Source organism: Vipera berus, assembly GCF_964194415.1.
Source record: "Vipera berus genome assembly, chromosome: 4".
NCBI classification, from domain to species: domain Eukaryota; kingdom Metazoa; phylum Chordata; class Lepidosauria; order Squamata; family Viperidae; genus Vipera; species Vipera berus.
In genome coordinates, this window is record NC_138206.1 from 9265786 (window position 1) to 9284021 (window position 18236).

At 40.2% G+C, this 18236-nt stretch overlaps 1 protein-coding gene across 7 annotated transcripts in view; it reads right to left on the reverse strand.

The window, feature by feature from the left end:
* PICALM (phosphatidylinositol binding clathrin assembly protein) overlaps positions 1 to 18236 on the reverse strand; it is a 76475-nt gene that overhangs the window by 42817 nt on the left and 15422 nt on the right. For all 7 annotated transcript variants that reach the window (XM_081327239.1, XM_081327237.1, XM_081327238.1 and 4 more), the window contains exons 2-6: positions 6729 to 6871; positions 4867 to 4942; positions 3471 to 3573; positions 1024 to 1117; positions 181 to 292 (exon numbers count right to left, since the gene is read on the reverse strand). In XM_081327239.1, coding sequence (XP_081183365.1) covers positions 181 to 292; positions 1024 to 1117; positions 3471 to 3573; positions 4867 to 4942; positions 6729 to 6871 — 528 coding nt within the window. The remainder of the gene's footprint in view (positions 1 to 180; positions 293 to 1023; positions 1118 to 3470; positions 3574 to 4866; positions 4943 to 6728; positions 6872 to 18236) is intronic.

Below are 18236 nucleotides of genomic sequence, written 5' to 3' on the forward strand. Positions count from 1 at the left end.
AAATAAGCGACTGTTCATGCCCAAAATTATTCTGAATCAGCTTGCATTCAGGATTATTTCTGTTTACATGTAAAGAAAGCCACTTTTAAAAGCTGGTCTGAAATTGTCTTGCAAAAAATTCGAAAATGAAGTCCACCATCTTACCAAGTATAAGGAGTAAGTGACCATGAAAGTGCTTACCCAGCAAATTAATAATCCCTTCGTTATATGCTGCAAAAAGCCTAATGGCATCTTTGAAAAGGAGCATGAAGGCTGCATTGATTACACCATTTGTGAGTTCATTGCTGTTGACCTATCAAAAAAGAAGAAGAAGCAGCAGCTAAGCAAACTGAGAAAAAATATCCATGTTATCTTCAGAGAACCCCAACCTTTCCGGGTCTGCAGACTGGCAGGAGAAGCAGCTGGTGTGTGTGTGTGTGTGTGTGTGTGTGTGTTTGTGTGTGTGTGTACGCACGCACGCACACACATATACATACATACATACACACATATAAGCCAACATACTACTTGTAGGGAAACATAGGTTTTTACTATTACAAAGAGGGCATCAAACTATTCTCCAAAGCACCAGAGGGCAGGATAAGAAACAATGGTTTGGAAACTGACCAGAGAGAAAATCAACCTGGAATCAAGGAGAGTGAGGACAATTAACCAGTGGAACACCTTGCCTCCAGAAATTGTGGGTGCTCCATCACTGGAGGTTTTTAAGAAGAGATTGGACAACCATCTATCTGAAATGGTATAGTTCTCCTGCTTGAGCAGGGGGCTGGAATAGATGACCTCCAAGGTCCCTTCCAGCAATATTCTATTCTATTCTATTCTATTCTATTCTATTCTATTCTATTCTATTCTATTCTATTCTATTCTATTCTATTCCTATTTAACAGGATGTTTAGATGTCATTAAAGAGACATAAGTTAAATCAGATGAATTCAGTAAGTTGAAATCGATACCACACAATTAATTCTGATCATTTAAAAGCTCCTGTCTAATATTCCTTTATGGGTAGCTAAAATGACTTACGTTGAAATCAAGCAGTGCATCCATCTGGTTTTGTATAATTGGTACAGTTTTTAACAGTTTTTCTGTATTCATTGTCCTCATGAATCCATCAGCTCTATTAAAAAAGAAAATAAAATCGTTAGCTAACTAAATGGATTTGGTATAATGCCTGCCACTTATGTTTCCAGAGTTTAAGAGCTGTTTTTCCTTCCTTTTCCTCATCTATCCACATAAGGATAGTGATTTGGACTGGGCTTAGTTCCTGAACCACCCTGCCTTTAACCAATAAAACTATTTAGTTACGTAGTTTGTAATTTCTAAAATACACAAACTGGGGGTTAGTTTGGGGTTTTAAGATATGCTAGTAGATGTTCAAGAATTATCCCCCACATTCTTCAACTTTCATCCAATTAGAAGCTCTGGCTGTTAGTCTGCCTTTTGGTACTGTCCATAGGGTTTTCATGGCAGACTGTTAGTCTGCAACAGTCTAAAGTTTGCACATGCCTATTTCCTGATGCCACTTGTCCCAAAGATGCTTTTTTTCAGGAGGCAACTGGACTTTCTTTTTCCCCCCCTCTTTGAAGACCTTTCGCTTCTCATCCAAGCAGCTTCTTCAGCTCTGAATGAATAGTGGGGAGTGGAAGGATTTATAATCCTTGCAGACAGCTGATCATTTGCATTCTTTTGGAGAGTCGTTGAGGCTACTTGGAGGCTTATCTGTGTTGTCAGGGTCACCTGAGTAGTGCAAATGGGTGTGGAGCCTTCTTGGAACTGCTGAAAGGACCGTGTTGTAGACTGGAGATAGATGAGGTCGAATCCCTCCCCCTCATCTATTTTAATCAGGAAATTTATAAATCATAAATTCCATGTTTTCCAGCAAAAAGTTCAGAAGGATTTCCAGCCACTACTAAATGTAGTACAGGGAGTCCTCAACTTATGACCACAACTGAGCCCCAAATTTCTGTTGCTAAGTGAGACATTTGTCAAGTGCACTTTGCCTCATTGTTACAACCTTTATTGCCACAGTTGTTAAGAAAATCACTGTAGTTGTAAAGTTAGCAACGTATTTGACTTCCCCAATGAGTTTGCTTATCAGAAAGTTGTGATCGATCACCTGGGACACTGCAACATATCATAAATACACGCCAGTTGCCAAGCATCCCAATTTTGATCACATGACCATGGCAAGGGTAGGCAACCTTGGCTCTTTTATGACTCTTGGACTTCAACTCCCAGAATTCCTGAGCCAGCATGGGGGAACTATGGCCCCTTCATGACTTGTGGACTTCAACTCTCAGAATTCCTGGGCTAGCATGGCTGGCTCAGGAATTCTGGGAGTTGAAGTCCACGAGCCATAAAAGAACCAAGGTTGCCTACCCGACCATGGGGAATGCTACAATGGTCATAAGTGTGAAAAATGGTCATAAGTCACTTTTTCAGTGCCATTGTAACTTCAAACGATCACTAAAGGAACTGTTGTAAATCGAGGACTACCTGTAATTAATCTGTCTCTAATGAAGCAAGTTAATTTTGCCTTCTCTGCTTGTTTCATCATCTTCACTAACTATTCCTCCATTGTGGGCATATAGAAACTTTGCATGTTTACACAAGAATTATAGCAAAGATCATATATAAAATTAATTTTCCATTGATTTTTCTAGTTGTCTTCCTATTAATTCCAACAAAAAAATATTCTGATTTCAATTGAATATTTGTCTTCAAAATTCTTTCTATCTGTTTATGTATGAACTCAAAATTTTCTGGATTTTTTTTTTTTACGAGTCCACCAAACATGATAAAATGACTCTTCATGTTGTCGATATTTCTAACATAAATCTGAGGTGCTTTTATACCTTGTAGACAATTTTTCTGGAGCCATATAACAATGATGCACCATTTTGTAAAAATTCTCTTTTAGGTTATGTTGTTGTTGTTAGCTGCGAAGTCGTGTCCGACCCATCGCGACCCCATGGACAACGTTCCTCTAGGCCTTCCTGTCCTCTACCATCTTCTAGAGTCCATTTAAGCTCACACCTACAGATTTTCAACCACTTTTTCCCCATTATGGGCAACAATATCCCCCAAATTCTTGGTCCAGTTTATCATATACCGTACTTTTATTTGTTTCTCTCCATTTCTAATTTGGGCAAGAATTATACGTTTCATTGTATATTAATTTTTGGAAGCTAATTTTGCTGTTGATTTTCACTGCTTGTATGCTGTTATTGTTTTGGTTTCAAATTGTTGCATAGGGTGGACTTTTAGCAGGGGTGATATAAGAGTTACCTACAATAGTACTAACATTATTTGGTTAAGCAATTTCTAGACCAGATTTCAGAAAGGATCAATTCCTTGAAGCTTTAAAAATTATTTCACACTCTTTTTGAATTTTTATATTCTAAATTATTCTGCATGCTTAAAGCAGATGTCGCAAACAAGAAATGGATTCACCCCTGTGAGATACTTACCCTCTTTTTACTTTTGTAAAGTCAAAAGCCACTTGTCTATAGGAAACTGCTTTCTCATTCAAATATCTGCTATATCTCCTAATAAATGTGGACATATCATATCCTAAAGGAAACAAACAGAAAGCAAGCTATTTCTTATGTAAAACCAGATTAATATCAAAGAGGTACATTATGACATTCAAAGGATTGCCAACTAGCAAATTTGACATGTTTGAATCAGTGAGATAATTATTAACAGCATACATGTTTTGCCATAAACCAAGTCAGATATTTTGCCTCGAGTTCCCCCATTCCGCCCCCATTTTGCTTACTGACGTCAAAGCTGGGACGAGTAGTGGTTTATTGATTAGCTTGAATTAAACCGCAATACAGGTAGTCCTCAACTTATAACTGTAATGGACTGCCCCATTACGATCGTAAGTCGTTAACACTTGCAAAGTGGGTCACCCACGTGACCGACCCAATTTTTATACCCTTTTATGTGGCAGTCATTAAATGACTACATCGATCATAAAGCAAATGCCGCAATCATAAAGCAAACCCACTTTTCGCTGTGGGGTAATTTGCTGAAAACTGGACGTAAAAACTTTGCAAAAAAAAAAAGATCATAAAATGCAGTCACATGACTGTGGGATGCTGCAAATGGCTTTATATGTGGACTAGTTGGTGAGCAGTCATGTGACCCTGGGGGAGAGCCTGGGGTGGTGGTGGTGCATTCTAAGTTCAAATGGTCACTAAGTGATCGGTCATAAGTCAAGGACCATCTATACAAAATCTTTCTCCTTCTCAATGCATTTTGGGTGATTTGGAGCTGCGGCAGGTTTCCTTCACCATCGCTACCTTTATTCAACATTATAGTACTTGCCCTCAATCTTTTCCTTTTTCTATTTAACCTTCGATGCTTTCCCAGGATCCAACTTTTTCCTACTTTGTGAGCAATCACTAGAAAGCAAGAAGCTACACGTAAGCGTTGATAAGTGATGCAACAAAAACTTTCCTTGCTGTTTCTTGTGGATTTGCTGGTTTTAAGGCTGGTGCTTTTTTACTGGCTGTATTGGTATACCGAATCGAGAGTAGAAAATTAATCTTAACACTGAGTGAAAATGTAAGAGAAAATAATCTGAGGCTCATTTTGTTTCATGGATTGTTTGTTTTAATTTATATTCTATTTCTCTATTCCAGCAAGCACTCACGGCAACTAATAACGTAAAAATATTTGTAGACATGCAAATGCGTTCATTGAATAAAGGGGCTTTTAGTTTCCATCATAAGGCAAATCAGCTTCTTTTGGTAGAGTGTTTCACTGGAGATAAGATTTCACAAAAGACTGAGAACTAAAACTGTAAAATACTATTCAGAAAGTTAGGGATTATTTGATACAGATCTAATAATTTACCTTGCAATCCACTTTTGTCCAAGAAATTGCTCAAGTTAAACAATGTGTTTCTGGAAGCCAGATACTGGGTAAAACGCTGGAAGGAATAAAATGATTCAGTAATTCAGCTAGAATTGTACGTGGCTCAATAAATTTCTCCCTGCTAATGGAGTTTAACACTCTGATAATCCAGTATGTGCATGCAGTCTGTCCCACCAGGTTGAAGAAAACCACTGTGAACCAACAGAGTTCTCTGGAAATGAATATTGGGAGAAAAATTGCTAGCCTGTAATCTCATAAAAAGTGATACTAATTGCAAATCTCGTCAGAGCAACTAAAACTTTCTCTGAAAGTAAGAGACGCAGCTAATTTGCTTTAAAAACTTGATAATTTCACTACCAGCCTACTTAGAACAATGCAGACGACTGTATGCATTTAAGGCAAGCCACTTTAGTCACTTAATCAGTCACGATTTAACCATATGGTTAATGATGCTCATTTTGGATGACTCATATCTAAGCCCATTAATTTCTCAGTCTTGACTAGCCCACAGCTTCCTGTTTCTTTACTGATAAAAGTTCTCACTAATGCCAAAGACATGAATTGCACGGTATAAATAAAGCTATTGTAGTGTAGAAGTATGAGGTAAGGAGTTTGTTTAATACTCCGGATATATTTCTCAGAACGATACAGCATCACAGTTCTGTAAATATATTAGTCTGCCCCACCCCTTTTGCTAGGAAAATTATATACCTGAGACACAAGTTAGTACAGGCAGGATTAAGTAGGCAAACCAAGAAGTGTTGTTTCTGCTCACAGAATTATAACTGGAGCATTGTTCTACTTTTAATTAGGACAACTGGAAACTGTTTTCAGATAAAAGGGTTTAAGGTAACATTATTCTTTAGGAGAATGAAAGCCAAAACTCATGGAAAGGCACAATTCACATTACAGAATCTCAGAAGAGATTCTGAATACAGATAGTCCTCAACATACAACCATAACTGAGGCTGCCCATTAAGGTGGCATGTCGTGATGGCCATGTTGTGTTGTCACGTGATCAACCCTTTTTTTTTGGTGGCATCATTAAATGAACATGGCAGCCATTAAGTGAACCCAGTGGTACGGTTTGGCTAAAAACCAGAAACAGCTGTCAATGTTGGGCAAAACCAACATAAAGCACACGTCATGTGATTGCAGGATGCTGCAAATGTGGCCGGGTTGCCAAGCACCCAATATGTAGTCACATGACTGTGCTGGGGTGTGTGTGGCATAACAGTTGGAGCTTCAAGTCAAGGGGTGCAATACTTTTTTTTCCCCTCAGCTGAATTCGTATAGAATTATATACATGATTAACACATACGGTTACCTTCCTATTATATATGATGTTGCTAAGTCCATACGTCTTTAGAAATTATGAATAAGCAATTGTTAGGAGTTACTTTTTTCCTGAACCTTGTCCCCTCTTTTTTTTACCGTGGTTTAAGCATATAATAAATAATAAACAAGTGTCTTTTAAAATACAATATACTTCAGATACGCTTTTTTGTTTTACCACCTTTAAACCAGGGTGCAAATTACACTTGCTACATCCAAATACACCAATCTTCCTCTGTATGTAAATTGGATTGCGATATATCCTGGCGTTTTGCTCTCCGACATGTATTTGCTAGCCCTTTCTTTCTATTTTCATTGTTTTTGAACTAGTTTTCTTCTCCCAGATGGAAAAGAAAGCCACCAGGGAGGGGGAAAAAGGACCCAAATTTATCTCCAAAGTAATACTCCCCAGCCTAGCAACCAGCCACAATTGGTGATAATTATAGGAAATGGGGTCCGGCATGTTTCAAAGGCACTAATTGAAGTATAAGAGAAGCAGGTGTTACCTCATTTCCATGAACCATGAGATGGTGAGTTGTGATGAGAGATTTGAAGACTACCACCCAGCTACTATTTGTTGTCCTTTCAAATAGGCTGTCTGCCAACTGCGGGATGTTTACGTTCATGTCATTTGTACATAGTATTAAATCTGAAAAAGAAGGAAAGGCACATGGGATATTTCAAGCAAACCCTACCAAGCGCCATTTAATGAAGAAAAGCTTCTTAGTCCTCCAGGGACTCATGAGCCGTTAAGGAGAAGAACAAATGGTACTGACTGTGCCTCTTCTACCCCAGGGCTTTTCAACCTTTTCACCCATTGTACGGCTTTTCGGATAGGGCAACATCCGAGTACCACCAGTCGCCTAGCATGGTGTCAAAAACTGGATGACAACCCCACCCCCAAAAAACCTGATGAAGTACAGGTAGTCCTCGACTTACAACAGTTCGCTTAGTGACTGTTACAATAGCACTGAAAAAAGTGGCCCCCCAAGCCACACCTGCCTGCCCGCCCGGCGGCGCTCTTCCTCCTGTCGGAGGTTTTCATTGTTGTGAGCATTTCTGTTGAGGATTGGCAGTGGGGGTGGGATGTGGGGGTGTTTGGTTTTTATTCCCCCCCCCCCGTCTGCTGGGTGGTTGCAGCAGGTTTTTCTCACTTCACATGACCCTGGGACACTGTGACCGTCATAAATATGAATCAGTTGCCAAGCATCTGAATGTAAATCACAAGACCCTGGAGATGCTGCAACATTCCAGCTGATCGGCGCTTCTTCTGGGCTCAGCAGACATGCCAGGATAAGTGCCGAGCTCCAGCTGGATTCTGGTGCTGATCCTGGCCCTTCCGCTGAGCCCTGACAGCCCTGCAGTTCCAGCCGTCTCTCGCTCAGGCTTGTGCGGTGCTGCCCCCGGTTCAGCTCATTCCCTGTTTCAGGCTTTCCTGTGTCATGTACTTTGACCTGAGTCTGAGTGTGCCCCTTTGGCATGTGAGTTAATCCTATTATGTCCTGTCTTAAGAGTTTGGGTGGGATATGTAGATTTTAGGTATCTTTGTCTTCCTAAGCTTCTAGCTGGGGGTCTCCAACCTTCCTGAATGGATTATCACATCAGCATTTCTACAGAGCTGGTTTCTGCTTGGGGGAGGGAGACTTGGGGCTATTAAGAAAAACTGGGCATGCTTTTCTGTCTCTTTAAGATCCTTTGAGGTTTTCATTGTTGTGAGCATTTCTGTTGAGGATTGGCAGTGGGGGTGAGGTGGGGGTGGGGTGTTTGATTTTTATTCCCCCCCCCCCCCGTCTGCTGGGTGGTTGCAGCAGGTTTTGCTCACTTCACATGATCCTGGGACGCTGTGACCGTCATAAATATGAATCAGTTGCCAAGCATCTGAATGTAAATCACAAGACCCTGGAGATGCTGCAACATTCCAGCTGATCGGCGCTTCTTCTGGGCTCAGCGGAAGCGCCAGGATCAGTGCTGAGCTCCAGCTGGAGCCTGGTGCTGATCCTGGCGCTTCCGCTGAGCCTTGACAGCCTTGCAGCTCCAGCCGTCTTTTGCTCAGGCTTGTGCGGTGCTGCCACCGGTTCAGCTCAATCCCCTTCCCCGCTACCACTTTTCTAGGATGGTTGCGTACCACCTGCCAGGTGCCAATGTACCACAGATGGTACCCGTACCACTGGTTGAAAAGCCCTGTTCTATAGAATATGTTCTAGATCCTATGCAAAAGAATTCCTGTACAATCCTCTAGTCTACAAAAGATCTAGAAAAGAGTCTCCAAAGAAATGAACTTGAGACATTCAAGAAATAATTGCCAGGTTGAGAAAAGTGGTGCAGGTGGTCCTCAACATACGACCACAACTGAGTCCGAAATTGGGTTGTCACTAAGTGAGAAATTTGTTACGTGAGTTTTGCCCCATTTTATGACTTTTCTTGCCACGTTTGTCAAATGAATCGCTGCAGTTGTTAAATTAATAACCCAGTTGTTAAATGAATCTGGTTTCCCCATTGACTTTGCTTGTCAGAAGGTTGCAAAAGTGGATCACATGCTCCTGGGACATTGCAAATGTCACAAATGTGAGTCGGTTGTCAAGCATCTGAAGGTAAATCACGTAACCATGGGGGTGCTGCAATGGTCATAAGTGTGAAAAATGGTCATAAGTCACATTTTTCAGTGCCGTTATAAGTTTGAACGGTCACTAAATGAACTACTGTAAAGCGAGCAGTACCTGCAATAGTCGTAAGACAAAAATGAAGTAAAATCATGAGCTGTACTATTCTAATTTTTACTGCCAAATTAAACTCCTGGTGAAATTCACAGGGGAGAAATTGGTTTAAATCAGGAAGCTCAACCAGTGGATCATTATCTTCACATAATTTCTCAGCACCTTCCTAGAAGATTTAAATTTGTATCAACAAAACACCGCTTTTTAGACACCTAACATCTATTATGATAACATCTATCATGCTACTGCTTGTAAAAGTGAATTATTCACTCAGACATCTGCTTAGGAAAGTTTGTGGTTGAAAGCGAGAATTACATTTACAAGAAGGTAGAAGAATCGGGAGTATTTGATCTCTTGTGGAATTGTCTTAAAGTGGCAAACTGCAGGCCTAAGGAGGCAATCACCTTTTACAGCCTTGTTAGCAACTTGGTAGTTAGAAAAACAGGTTTCTAGTCCTCTGTCAGCACCTCTTCTACTTAAATATGTGCGATTCTGGCTCCCTACAGCTCCCATGCAAGCCCAGAAAAAGTCAAGGAAGTGCAGACAAATGCAGTAAATCCCACATCCACACCCTGCTCCAAGGTGCTTCTTTGCTTCAGACCCTATTCACCACGTTCTAAGTATTAGTAGCTTCTAATTTATGAAATTGCTCGGCATTATCCATGGGCATTGAGGCTCTACTAGAACCTGCCTTCACAAAGTAGACGAGTAGAGGAAAAAGCAGTCTTGACAATTAGGAATGATTAAGCTGGTTTACACCAAGACCATTAGGAAGAATTAAGTTACTCTATAACATAGGGACGCGGTGGCTCAGTGGGTTAGGACGCTGAGCTTGTCGATCAGAAGGTCGGCAGTTTGGCAGGTCGAATCCCGAGTGCCGCATAACAGAGTGAGCGCCTGTTACTCGTCCCAGCTTCTGCCAACCTAGCAGTTCGAAAGCATGTAAAAATGCAAGTAGAAAAATAGGGACCACTCCGGTGGGAAGGTAACAGCGTTCCGTGCGCCTTTGGCGTCTAGTCATGCCGGCCACATGACCACGGAGATGTCCTCGGACAAGCGCTGGCTCTTCGGCTTTGAAACGGAGATGAGCACCGGCCCCTAGAGTCGGAAACGACTAGCACGCATGTGGGGGGGGGGAAACCTTTACCTTTACTACTTTTTATAACAAGGTTAGAGACTTACAGCCACCGATTTACTTAAGTGATTCAGCTGGTTAAAAATGTTAAAGAGGTATTACAGCCATTTAAGACAGTTGCACTGCCAAGTTTAGTTTAATGGTTTTAATGTCAGAAAGAAAGGGAGGAGGAGGAGGAAGAGGAGGGATCAATAGGAAAAGGAAGAAATACGTATATGCAACTATTTACAGGAAAACCTTATTCTTAATATCTTATGTGGATGAAATTTTTTTATGCGGAGGATTGTTGTTTCCACAAATAAAGTATTGCAAATATACATTGTCACCACTTCCTGAACAAGCCCAAATTGCTTCCTCCCTCAGATTCGCATGACTAAATGCTAGCTTTCGATTCTTGGTCAACCACACAATCCATTGAAAAAGGCTGGCTTTGTTCATTTATGGAATTTATATCCTGCCTTTTTTCCAAATATGTTCAAAGCTTAACCAAACAATAGAGCACTATTATTAAACACAATTAGATGCATAAACACATTAAAACACAATGAATAAAAAGCAACGTCCAGTTATGTCTCAGAACTTTAGCATTCACGTCTGCTTCCACAAAAGACTTGTTTAAATAAAAATGCTTTAATATGCGGTCAGTTTCCAAAGAGTAACTTAGATTTGGATTTGGCTTTTCAGTTTCCCATCTTCTCTAGTTTAGGCCAGTTTATAAGAAACGCGATGATGAACTTAAATGTATAATTTCAATTAAACCAAACTGGAGTTCATCAGTTTGCAATGTAAGGCTTACCAAAATTCAGAATTAAAACTAACATCTCAAACTCAACCTGCATTTGATTCTGTCAAGACGCTGCATGGACAAAGCAATTCATGGCATGTTCCTAAGCAATGGTATATGTTGGCTTTTAAGATAAGTCTTTAGCGTAGAACTCAGCTTGCTAAAAAAGCATGAGCGTGCCGCACGTGCCCGAAATGTACCAAAGTTTGTGGGCATTATCCTTGCCATTTGTTGGGATTGCTATGTGTGACACAGGTAAGACAAACACCGAAATCTAGTCTATACTTTTTCTGTACAGGTAGTCCTTGAGCCCAACACTGATGTTGCTAAGTGAGAAATTTGTTAAGTGAGTTTTGCTCCATTTTGCCACTTTTCTCACCGCATTTCTTAAGTGGATCGTTGCAATTGTTAAATTAGTTGTTGTTAGCTGCGAAGTCGTGTCCGACCCATCGCGACCCTATGGACAACGTTCCTCCAGGCCTTCCTGTCCTCTACCATCTTCTAGAGTCCATTTAAGCTCACGCCTACTGCTTCAGTGACTCCATCCAGCCACCTCATTCTCTGTCGTCCCCTTCTTCTCTTTCCCTCAATCTTTCCCAGCATTAGGCTCTTCTCCAGTGAGTCCTTGCTTCTCATTAGGTGGCCAAAGTATTTGAGTTTTAGCTTCAGGATCTGGCCTTCTAAAGAGCAGTCAGGCTTGATCTCCTCTAGGACTGACCGGTTTGATCACCTTGCAGTCCAAGGGACTCGCAGGAGTCTTCTCCAGCACCAGAGTTTAAAGGTCTCAATTCCCTTGGCGCTCAGCCTTTTTTATGGTGCAGCTTTCACTGCCATACATTGCAACTGGGAAGACCACAGCACTTTTGTTGACAGGGTGATGTCTCTGCTTTTTAGTGTGCTGTCTAGATTTGCCATGGCTTTCCTCCCCAGGAGCAAGCGTCTTTTAATTTCTTGGCTATAGTCCCCATCTGCAGTGATCTTGGAGCCCAGGAAAATAAAATCTGTCACTACCTCCATTTCTTCCCCATCTATTTGCCAGGAATTGAGAGGGCCAGATGCCATGATCTTGGTTTTCTTAATGTTTAGTTTAAACCCAACTTTTGCACTCTCCTTCTTCACCCGCAACACGAGGCTCTTTAGTTCTTCTTCACTTTCTGCCATTAGAGTGGTATCATCTGCATTTCTTAGGTTGTTGTTAAATTAGTAACACCTTTGTTAAGGAGTCTACTATTCCCCCTTGACTTTGCTTATCAGAAGGTCACAAAAGGTGATTATATGACCCCGGGACATTATGGCATTCATGCCGTAAACATGAATCAGTTGCCAAGCATCTGAATTTTGATCACGCGACCATGGGGATGCTACAACGGTTTGAAGTGTGAAAAAACGGTCATAGGTCACTCGTTTCAGCGCCGTTATAACTTCGAACGGTCACTAAACAAACTGTTGTAAGTTGAGGACTACCTGTATTACTAGAGGCATTATGTGAAAGTCAGCATCTGACTAAAGCTATAAAGAGCAACCACATGAGGTGGCAAAGGTCAACATGTGTAAATAAAGACTGTAGTACTATAGAAGTGAGATTGTAATTTGAATGCAATAGGAGTAAGTTAATTTCATGTATTTTTCTGTTCAATTTATTTGCCATCTACCTCGCCATGGGCTGCTTAACTTGAATAAAAAATGAAATCAAGTGAAGTGAAAAATGTGTGTCTATGAAAGTAAGAGAAAGAGAAAAGATAATAAATCTCAATGAGGATAGTCTAGCTGCAATATGAAGCAATGTTGATGAATATATGCATGGAAATGAAAGTGTAGATCTAATTGCAATGATGTAATTTCCCTGCTGAGGATATATAAAAAATAAGCCTATGTTGGCTGCTGATAGTTTTATGCTACATGCCAGTGAAAGGTGAAAATGGAAGAATCAGAAGTGAGTATTTGGGAGAAACTCTGTGAAATTATGAAAAAAAATGAAATACAGGGAAAGAATATGCCAAACGGTTGGGAACGGGTAAAAAGCAAGCACAGAAAAAGTGTTTGGGTCGCAAGGAATGGTGGCTGGTATTCTGCATAGAAACTGAATGTTGAAATGATCTGGTTTAATTGCTTTATACAAATAATTCAAGGTGGGGAACATCTCCAACACACCTTTTTCCTCCTATTTTCCGAATAACAACCACGTTTGTGTGTGTGTGTGTGTGTGTGTGTGTGTGTGTGTGTGTGTGTGTGTGAGAGAGAGAGAGAGAGAGAGAGAGAGAGAGAGAGAGAGAGAGAGAGAGAGAGAATGTTTATTACGGTATTAAAAAGCGTTAATGTTTGTTATAAACACCTGAATTACTGAAGGAGGCAGCGATAATGACAAGCACTGTGGGACAGAGCATTTCCTGATAGCAACAGAACTGGATCTGTGGGACAAATCGCCATGGAAGAGGAAAGAAAAACTAGAAGGAAAGAATGACTGAACAGAAAGCATGAGTTCTGTAAGAAAATAGAAGATAAAATTAACCTTCCATTGGAATGAATGGAAAGCAGACACAGAAGGTGTGAATGTGGCTTTGAATACAGTGGAAAGGAAGTTACCCTGGGGCCATCAAAGTGTGTGGATTTATATTAATGAACAAAAATGAGTGGAATGATGAAATAATTCAAGTTATTTCCAAAGGGATCAAAGCATGCCCCTCCAGATGCAAAACAGCTGCTTCAAACTCGAAAGGGAGCTCTGCAAATTTGAACTAGTTCAAATTCAAAATGCTCTTGAAAGTCCCTAAGATGCTGAATGTTTCTGTATTCGAGTGTCGCTTTAATATTGGATGAACACAGAAACATTCAGTATGAAAGGAATCATCTTCTCACTTTTCTTCTCCTAGCAGAGGGACAACAGAATCTAGAACAAGGCAGGGGAAACTTTGGCCCTTTGATTTTATGACTCCTAATAATTTGCTTTACACCTTTAGGTTTATCTGGGCATTTAATCATCTCTGAGGGCAATCATTAGCCAGGCAACACAGTACAAGTTTACATTCCAATTGTTCAAAGGATAAATGCAAAGAATGGTTAACAGAATAACAGAGTTGGAAGGGACCTTGGAGATCTTCTAGTCCAACGTCCTGCTCAGGCAGGAAACCCTACACCATTTCAGATGAACGGTTGTCCAATCTCTTCTTAAAAACCTCCCGTGATGAAGCACGCACAACTTCTGGAGGCAAGCTGTTCCGCTGATTAATTGTTCTCACTGTCAGGAATAATTGTTAGCTCTAGGTTGCTTCTCTCCTTGATTAGTTTCCATGCATTGTTTCTTGTCCTGCTTTCAGGTGCTTTGGTGAATAGGTTGACCCCTCTCTTCTCTGCGTCAGCCCCATGTCACCCTTAGTCCTTCTTTTCGTTAAACTGGACATACCCAATTTCTGCAACCGCTCTGCATATGTTTTAGCTTCCAGTCCCTTAATCATCTTTGTTGCTCTTCTCTGCACTCTTTCTAGAGTCTCAACATCTTTTTTTTTTACATCATGGCGACCAAAACTGGATGCAGTATTCCAAGTGTGGTTAAAACCAAATTACAGATTTCCAACTTTTCCATATGCCCTACTATTACAGGTAATCTTTGAGCTTAAAGGAGCCCAGAATTTCCATTGTAGGTCATGAGAATTGTTGAGCACCCACATGATTAATTGTATTGATTATTTATACCCTGCCATTATTATTTTTTAGAAATAACTCAAGGCAGCAAAACATACCTAATACTCCTCCTCCCTCCTGTATTTTCCCACAACAACAACTCTGTGAGGAAAGATGGGCAGAGAGTGAGCGATTGGCCCAAAGTCCCCCAAGATGGCTTTTGTGTTTAAGGCACCACTAGAACACAAGGATCTCCTGGTTTTTAGCCTGATTTCTTAACTAATAAACCAAACTGGTTTACAACCTCTTTGGCAGTGGTTGTTAAGTGAATTCCATGGTTGTTAAGCAAGTTAATGTTTTTTTTTTGCCAAAACCAGCTAAAGGGGCCAATTTCCAGTAAAAAAAATAATAAATTACATCACGTGACCACAGAATGCTGTAACTGGCCTTAAAAGTGAGCCACTTACCAAGAAATGCAGTTGGAACACCAGAACTGGAGTATAAGTATCTCTTAGGGGGAGATGTCTATTGTAAATTCCTAACAGTTTTTTCTCATATACAGTAGTTCACGGGTGTCAAACTCGTGACGTCACGTAACGCAACTTTTTTCCCATTGCCGGCAATGGGGTGGGCGCAGTTTCAGCGTGACGCATCTGGCCCGCGGGACGGCAGTTTGACACCCCTACAGTAGTTATCTTCTGCATATTTTCTAAGATATTCTTTTGGCTAGAATTTGAGTAGATCCTTCCAAACATGTAGCTGCCATCAACATTATTATGACGGCTGGATTAAATGTTCCTTATTGCGAGGCCATATGCCTCTGAATACTGGTTGTTAGAAGGCGGGAGACAGGGATTGCTGTTTTCACAAAATGCCTGTCTGTTTCTTAAAACCATCTCCGAAATTGGCACCAGAAATCAGAATTGTGATTTGGAGGAATGTTAGTCTGATTCACCAGGGTTTTCCCCTGCACTCTTGCTGATAAGCATCAAGACAAAACTAACTAAATTTTCCGTCTACAACAGGGGTCTTCAAACTTGTCCCTTTTACGACTAGTGGACTCCGACTCCCAGAATTCCTCAGCCAGTCATGCTGGCTGAGGAATTCTGGGAGTTGAAGTCCACAAGTCATAAAAGGGCCAACATTGAAGACCCCTGGTCTACACGAAATTTATACTGATTTTCTAGCATTCTGGATCCACCTGGGAAGAATATAGCAATAAAAATCTAATTTGAACAGGCATTCACTAGACTCAAGTAAATTTACTTGACTCAAGTAAAGAGGGCAGATATCCAGCAGAAAAAGTTCGGAGCAAGATGAAACGTTAAAAGGTCACACAATATGGGTAACAGCATTGTCCTGTGAACTGGAATATCTGTGTTGCAACTTCTGAATCTTGCTTTTTTTAATCAAGCAATAAATTATTGTTGAATTTTTAATGATAATTCTGCAAAAAGTCTCAAATATTCAGTCTTCATTTCCCACTATTCACCAGACAACCAATATAAGTTGGGAAATAGTAATGGAGAGTGAAATCCTTTTGTAAACATTTCTAATGTTTTTAAAAGGACATCATACAATACTACATTGAGGTGCATCAATAAAGACAGAGAGAGCACATTCTGCATCAAATGAATGCAATTATTATAAAAAATATATATGCAATATTTGAATTACATGGCTTTGGCTAGTCTAAAGAAAAGAAGAAACAGGGGTGACATGATAGCAGTATTCCAGTATTTGACGGGCTGCCACAAAGAAGAGGGGGGCAAATTATTGTCCAAAGCAGCTGAAGGCAGGATGAGAAACAATGGATGGAAACTAATCAAAGAAACTAATCAAAGAGAGAAGCAACCTGGAATTAAGGAGAAATGTCCTAACTGTGAGGACAATTGACCAGTGGAACAGCTAGCTTGCCTTCAGAAATCATGGGCGCCCCATCACTGGAGGTTTTAAAGCCCCCAGGGGGAGAGCGTTCTCTGTGGGCGCGCCAGAACTGTGGAACCGCTTGCCGGTTGAGCTCCGGATGGCCCCCGACCTTCACTCCTTCCGGCGGGATCTAAAAACTTACTTATTTGAGCAATCTGGCCTGGTTTGATGGGGTTGGGGTTTTAACATGGTTTTTAATTACTGTATATATCGGGCATAATATTTAATTGTTTTTAACTTTTGTACTTTGTCTTTTAATACTTATTGCCCTGTACACCGCCCTGAGTCCTTTGGGAGAAGGGCGGTATAAAAATTTAATAAATATAAATATAAAGAAAAGACTGGACAGCCACTTGTCTGAAATGGCATAGGTTCTCCTGCTTGAGCAGGGGGGCAGACTAGAAGACCTCCAAGGTCCCTTCCAGCTCCTATTCTATTCCATTCCATTCCATTCCATTCCATTCCATTCCATTCCTGCCCAAGAGTAACCATAAAGTACAGGAACCACTTTCACAACAGAAATAATAGAAAAATACATACACAATTTGACGTTATATTGATGGCACTAGACTAGAAATATGTCTGGAAAACTAATTGGGAAATCAAATAATGCCCCTAAAAAAGGAGAGTAACTACTTCTATATTGTTGCCATGATAATTACATTCACATCTCCATTAAGACTAGTCATCAGAGCCAGCTCAGCTAAAAGGAAATTTCTAGTTACCAGTATTTTCATTCAAAGGTAGCTGAACAAAAGATAATATGCATCAATTCAAAATCATTAGATTTGTTGTGCCACACGTAAGGATTCTTTTTTCTTTTAAAATAAAATGGCAACAGGCCATGTGATGATCTTTCTATCCTCAAATTATAAAGTACATTTTCTTGAGGAGATTCCTATTTGTCATTAGATAGGAAGCAGGAATTATCACTTAAAGGACAATTATAACAAAATGCCAAAAGGAACCAGGCTTAAATATGGATTTGTTTAGTAAACTAGAATTTAAACCACAATGTCAATTTTGCACAAACCAGGGATCTTAGTAGTTCAAAGAATCCTAAAATAAAATTACCAAGTGTAGTTAATTCTCTCTTTGGGACACATAAAAAAATAGTGCCCTGGAGAATGCACTTTCCTGTTATTAATATACTAAAAAGTTGTGATTTATCAACTGTGTCACTGTACTCCAATCCTTTCGACAGTGCTTTCAGTATGGCCAGTAATAAAAATAAGCCCAAAGTAGAAATATAAAGAAAAAAAAGTAATCCTGAGAGTTTAATATTTCAGCAGGAGATTGCAGGTACAGTATACAACAATACACATCCCCTATAAAGAGGATGTAAGCGCAGGTTAAATCTTATAGATGAGAAAAAGCTTTTTTACAAGTATTAGAATTATAACATTCCAATACAAGTTTGGAAATCAAAAGCTTAAGATGGCAATGCATGCAGCTGATCAAAGTAACATTTTCTTCCTGTTATTAAAAAGGAGGGAATGAAGGCCTTAGTTGTAATTATAACCTTTCTGCTAATTGTCATCCTGCACGGTTTCAGCAGATGCGTTAAGCAGTCTTCACTGTATTGAGCACAAGATCTTATGTCTGCTTTTATTTCTTATTGCTAAAATTTCTAAAAACTGCCCAAGTCTTAAACAGATTGTAGGTGGGGCACAAACAATAAGGTCAATACAGAAATACAGGTAGTCCCCAACTTACAACCATTCATTCAGTGACTGTTTGAAGTTACGACGACACTGGAAAAAGGGACTTCCAGGTTTTTCACGCTTACGATCATTGCAGCATCCCTGTGGTCACGCAATCCACGATCGGATGC